At 46.4% G+C, this 6,000-nt stretch overlaps 1 protein-coding gene across 3 annotated transcripts in view; it reads right to left on the bottom strand.

Annotated features, from left to right (window-relative positions):
* The window catches only part of LOC124042653 (WAS/WASL-interacting protein family member 3-like), a 29,989-nt gene that overhangs the window by 10,082 nt on the left and 13,907 nt on the right, over positions 1-6,000 (bottom strand). For all 3 annotated transcript variants that reach the window (XM_046360732.1, XM_046360731.1, XM_046360730.1), the window contains exons 2-3: positions 4,347-4,443; positions 1,926-2,061 (exon numbers count right to left, since the gene is read on the bottom strand). In XM_046360732.1, the coding sequence (XP_046216688.1) occupies positions 1,926-2,061; positions 4,347-4,421 (211 nt within the window). In that variant the 5' untranslated portion in view covers positions 4,422-4,443. The remainder of the gene's footprint in view (positions 1-1,925; positions 2,062-4,346; positions 4,444-6,000) is intronic.

Below are 6,000 nucleotides of genomic sequence, written 5' to 3'. Positions count from 1 at the left end.
ATAGGAGGTCTGGGTTATAGAATATAGGAGACTTGGGATATAGTATATAGGAGGGTTATAGAATATAGGGGGCCTGGGATATAGAATATAGGAGGTCTGGGTTATAGAATATAGGAGACTTGGGATATAGTATATAGGAGGGTTATATAATATAGGAGGCCTGGGTTATAGAATATAGGAGGTCTGGGATATAGAATATAGGAGGTCTGGGTTATAGAATATAGGAGACTTGGGATATAGTATATAGGAGGGTTATAGAATATAGGAGGCCTGGGTTATAGAATATAGGAGGGTTATAGAATATAGGAGGGTTAGAGAATATAGGAGGTCTGGGATATAGAATATAGGAGGTCTGGGTTATAGAATATAGGAGGCCTGGGTTATAGATGTATATAGGGGGGTATAGATGTGTTTCTCCATGTGTTTCTCCACGTGTTTCTCCACGTGTTTCTCTATGTGTTTCTCCATGTGTTTCTCCATGTGTTTCTCCATGTGTTTCTCCATGTGTTTCTCCATGTGTTTCTCCATGTGTTTCTCCATGTGTTTCTCCATGTGTTTCACCATGTGTTTCTCCACGTGTTTCTCCACGTGTTTCTCCATGTGTTTCTCCATGTGTTTCTCCATGTGTTTCTCCATGTGTTTCTCCATGTGTTTCTCCATGTGTTTCTCCATGTGTTTCTCCATGTGTTTCTCCATGTGTTTCTCCATGTGTTTCTCCATGTGTTTCTCCATGTGTTTCTCTATGTGTTTCTCCATGTGTTTCCTACAGTAGTTTCCTGCTTTGTCTGTGTCCTTATCTGCTGCTGGGCATTCCTTCCTCAAGTGTGTGTGTGTGTGTGTGTGTGTGTGTGTGTGTGTGTGTGTGTGTGTGTGTGTGTGTGTGTGTGTGTGTGTGTGTGTGTGTGTGTGTGTGTGTGTGTGTGTGTGTGTGTGTGTGTGTGTGTGTGTGTGTGTGTGTGTGTGTGTGTGTGTGTGTGTGTGTGTGTGTGTGTCACCATTTAGTAACCTTGAGCTCAAATATAGACAGATAGATAGTGTATAGCTCCAACTATATCCACAGCTCTCTTAACTAACAGGACCTCTCTCTCTCTCTGCTCTACACCTCTCTACGATTCCCTTCCTCTCTCTCTCTGCTCTACACCTCTCTACGATTCCCTTCCTGTCTCATTCTGCTCTACACCTCTCTACGATTCCCTTCCTCTCTCTCTCTGCTCTACACCTCTCTACGATTCCCTTCCTCTCTCTCTCTGCTCTACACCTCTCTATGATTCCCTTCCTCTTTCTCTCCCCACCTCTCTACGATTCCCTTCCTCTCTCTCTCTGCTCTACACCTCTCTACAATTCCCTTCCTCTCTCTCTCTGCTCTACACCTCTCTACGATTCCATTCCTCTTTCTCTCTCCCTATCCCAAACAAACACACATTCTCTCTTTCTCTCCCAATTCCCTCCCTGTCTCATTTTGTTCCCCATGACAGTGAGTCATAGACAGATATCCCTTGTGAGAATCAGTTAACAGTGAAACTCAGCTGAAATACCTTCTTTATCTGAGTCCTGTGGACTCTCTCTCAGCTATGTCAATTGGGGACTGGTTTAAGAGGTCAACGAGGATTTTTGTGAGGGGGATGTTTGAGGAGACAACAAGAAGGTAAGTGTGTGTATGTGTGTGTGTGTATGTGTATGTGTATGTGTATGTGTATGTGTATGTGTATGTGTATGTGTATGTGTGTGTGTATGTGTGTATGTGTGTATGTGTGTGTGTGTGTGTGTGTGTGTGTGTGTGTGTGTGTGTGTGTGTGTGTGTGTGTGTGTGTGTGTGTGTGTGTGTGTGTGTGTGTGTGTGTGTGTGTGTGTGTGTGTGTGTGTGTGTGTGTGTGTGTGTGTGTGTGTGTGTGTGTGTGTGTGTGTGTGTGTGTGTGTGTACTCACTGTCGACAACTGGTGCGCTACGGTCATGGACCTGTAAAACCTTCTTCAACCTGGCTCCTTTCTGAATGTCTACTAACAGGGCGTTCCTCCCTCCTCTTCCTCCAACACTCTGGAGACTAGGAGGGTCTGGCCGAGACTAGGGGGGGAGAAAACATATACATGATCAGCTATTAAAGACTACCAAAACCCACTGGATTGAATGAACTACAATATAGGCCAAAAATGGCCTGTGGTGTTGATGGTGTCCGAAATTAAATGATAAAATATACAGACCACAAATTCCAATTGGCTAAACATAAACTCTTTAACATCATCCTTAGCTCTGGCATCTCCTCCACTATTTGGAAAAAAAAGACTGATCACCCCAATCCACAAAAGTGGACACAAATTCTAGTGCTTCTGTCCCCAACCAAGGAGGGCCTACAGCAGCACCTAGATCTTCTGCACATATTCTGCCAGACCTGGGCCCTGACAGTAAATCTCAGGAGAATACAGGCTATGTGAGAGAGGCTGAAGGCAGACCTGGCTCTCAGGAGAATACAGGCTATGTGAGAGAGGCTGAAGACAGACCTGGCTCTCAGGAGAATACAGGCTATGTGAGAGAGGCTGAAGACAGACCTGGCTCTCAGGAGAATACAGGCTATGTGAGAGAGGCTGAAGGCAGACCTGGCTCTCAGGAGAATACAGGCTATGTGAGAGAGGCTGAAGGCAGACCTGGCTCTCAGGAGAATACAGGCTATGTGAGAGAGGCTGAAGGCAGACCTGGCTCTCAGGAGAATACAGGCTATGTGAGAGAGGCTGAAGGCAGACCTGGCTCTCAGGAGAATACAGGCTATGTGAGAGAGGCTGAAGGCAGACCTGGCTCTCAGGAGAATACAGGCTATGTGAGAGAGGCTGAAGGCAGACCTGGCTCTCAGGAGAATACAGGCTATGAGCAACTGCCCACAAAATGAGGTGGAATTTATGACCATAGAAACAAATTCCATTTTGATAAACTCCCATATTTATTGGGTGAAATACCACAGCAGCAAGATTCACTGGACTTTACACAAACTGGAAACCACATATCCTGAGGCTGCAATTATTGTAGCTGGGGATTTTAACAAAACAAATCTGAGGACTAGGCTGCCGAAATTCTATCAACATACTAAGACTCTCGACCATTGCTATTTAAACTTCCGGGATGTTTACAAGGTCCTCCCCCTCGTCCTCCTTTCAGCAAATCTGACCACGATTCCATCTTGCTCCTCCCGTCCTATAGGCAGAAACTCAAACAGGAAAGTGCCCGTGCTTCGTACTATTCAACGCTCGTCTACATTACCAACAGTAACTAGACGGCCCGTTAGCAACAGGACTCAACAACATTACCAACAGTAACTAGACGGCCCGTTAGCAACAGGTCTCAACAACATTACCAACAGTAACTAGACGGCCCGTTAGCAACAGGTCTCAACAACATTACCAACAGTAACTAGACGGCCCGTTAGCAACAGGTCTCAACATTACCAACAGTAACTAGATGGCCCATTAGCAACAGGTCTCAACAACATTATCAACAGTAACTAGAGAGAGAGAGAGGGGGAGACAGAGACAAAGAGAAAAGAGAGAGAGAGAGAGGGGGGAGAGACAGAGACAGAGAGACAGAGAGAGAGAGAGAGAGACAGAGAGAGAGGGAGAGACAGAGAGGGAGAGACAGAGAGAGAGAGGGAGAGATAGAGAGAGAGAGAGAGAGAGAGAGAGAGAGAGGGGGACAGAGACAGAGAGAGAGAGAGAGAGAGAGAGAGAGAGAGAGAGAGAGAGGGGGGAAGAGACAGAGACAGAGAGAGAGTGAGAGAGAGAGAGAGAGAGAGAGAGACAGACAGAGAGAGAGAGGGAGAGACAGAGAGGGAGAGAGAGAGAGAAAGAGTACATTACAAAGGGACCTATCTTTGTCAGTGTGAGGAATATCAAACTGACACCAGGTCAGAAAAAGACACACTGACCTATATAGACATGCTTTGCCAGCCATCAAATGAAATTTAACATGAGAACACTGAGCGCTTACTCTGTAAATATGACACCAGCTTCATATGGTGTCTGTTATCTACCCTAGTGTGTGTGTGTGTGTGTGTGTGTGTGTGTGTGTGTGTGTGTGTGTGTGTGTGTGTGTGTGTGTGTGTGTGTGTGTGTGTGTGTGTGTGTGTGTGTGTGTGTGTGTGTGTGTGTGTGTGTGTGTGTAACTGTACCTCTAATAAATTATTCAAATAACAGACAGGTGGCTGACACATGGTGTGTGTGTGTGTGTGTGTGTGTGTGTGTGTGTGTGTGTGTGTGTGTGTGTGTGTGTGTGTGTGTGTGTGTGTGTGTGTGTGTGTGTGTGTGTGTGTGTGTGTGTGTGTGTGTGTGTGTGTGTGTGTGTGTGTGTGTGTGTGTGTATCTTACCTGCGGTGGGTGAGCAGTACAGGGTGGTGGAGGTGGTGGAGGTGCAGGGGGAGGGGGAGGAGGGGGGACAGGCATGGCTGACCACAGAATCTCTGGCCTGCAGAACACAAGAAATGAACAGAAAATTAGTGAGAAGGAATGAAGGAAAGGGATATGTTTTCCCGTTTGGAATCAGGCCCATTACAGACAGAAACACTTTTCCCGTTTGGAATCAGGCCCATTTCAGACAGAAACACTTTTCCCGTTTGGAATCAGGCCCATTACAGACAGAAACACTTTCCCCGTTTGGAATCAGGCCCATTCCAGACAGAAACACTTTTTTCCGTTTGGAATCAGGCCCATTACAGACAGAAACACTTTTTTCCGTTTGGAATCAGGCCCATTTCAGACAGAAACACTTTTCCCGTTTGGAATCAGGCCCATTTCAGACAAAAACACTTTGCCCGTTTGGAATCAGGCCCATTACAGACAGAAACACTTTTCCCGTTTGGAATCAGGCCCATTTCAGACAGAAACACTTTTCCCGTTTGGAATCAGGCCCATTACAGACAGAAACACTTTCCCCGTTTGGAATCAGGCCCATTTCAGACAAAAACACTTTGCCCGTTTGGAATCAGGCCCATTACAGACAGAAACACTTTTCCCGTTTGGAATCAGGCCCATTTCAGACAGAAACACTTTTCCCGTTTGGAATCAGGCCCATTACAGACAGAAACACTTTCCCCGTTTGGAATCAGGCCCATTACAGACAGAAACACTTTCTCTGTTTGGAATCAGGCCCATTTCAGACAGAAACACTTTTCCCGTTTGGAATCAGGCCCATTACAGACAGAAACACTTTTTTCCGTTTGGAATCAGGCCCATTACAGACAGAAACACTTTTCCCGTTTGGAATCAGGCCCATTTCAGACAAAAACACTTTTCCCGTTTGGAATCAGGCCCATTTCAGACAGAAACACTTTTCCCGTTTGGAATCAGGCCCATTACAGACAGAAACACTTTCCCCGTTTGGAATCAGGCCCATTCCAGACAGAAACTGACCCAGATTGTTTTCAGTCTGGTAGCGGGTTTAACCTGGATCAACTACTTCCTCTGGGATTAAGGAGACGAGAGTTTGATCCAACTTTAACATGAGATCCATTGTTGTGGGACTTTTAGATTTTTCCAGGAGCAGCTTCTATTCAAGGGGTCAGGGGTCATCCTGACCCGACCTCGTTCCCATCTCACTGGATAGGATGTTTCCACCACGGGACACAGAAAACAGGAAGCAGCGGAACACTCCTTCCTCTCCGGGGAAATATGAGATCCCCTTCCCACAATGCTCGGCGGTCACCCAGGGGTGGGTGTGTGTGTATGTGTGTGTGTATACACGCACACAAATGTGTGTGTACATGTATGTGCGTACGTCTTTGTGTGTGTGTGTGTGTGTGTGTGTGTGTGTGTGTGTGTGTGTGTGTGTGTGTGTGTGTGTGTGTGTGTGTGTGTGTGTGTGTGTGTGTGTGTGTGTGTGTGTGTGTGTGTGTGTGTGTGTGTGTGTGTGTGGGAGCGCATAAGTGTGTATGAGAGGGGACACAGAGTGGTTTAACAATGGCCTCTGTTGTCTCGGGAGCAGCACTCTAACCTCAAGACCCCTTAGCTTTGCCTAGCAGGCCAA

This window comes from Oncorhynchus gorbuscha, linkage group LG09, assembly GCF_021184085.1.
Source record: "Oncorhynchus gorbuscha isolate QuinsamMale2020 ecotype Even-year linkage group LG09, OgorEven_v1.0, whole genome shotgun sequence".
Taxonomy (NCBI): Eukaryota; Metazoa; Chordata; class Actinopteri; order Salmoniformes; family Salmonidae; genus Oncorhynchus; species Oncorhynchus gorbuscha.
The sequence above is the reverse complement of the archived record's forward strand: the minus strand, read 5'-3'. Positions and strand labels throughout refer to the sequence as shown.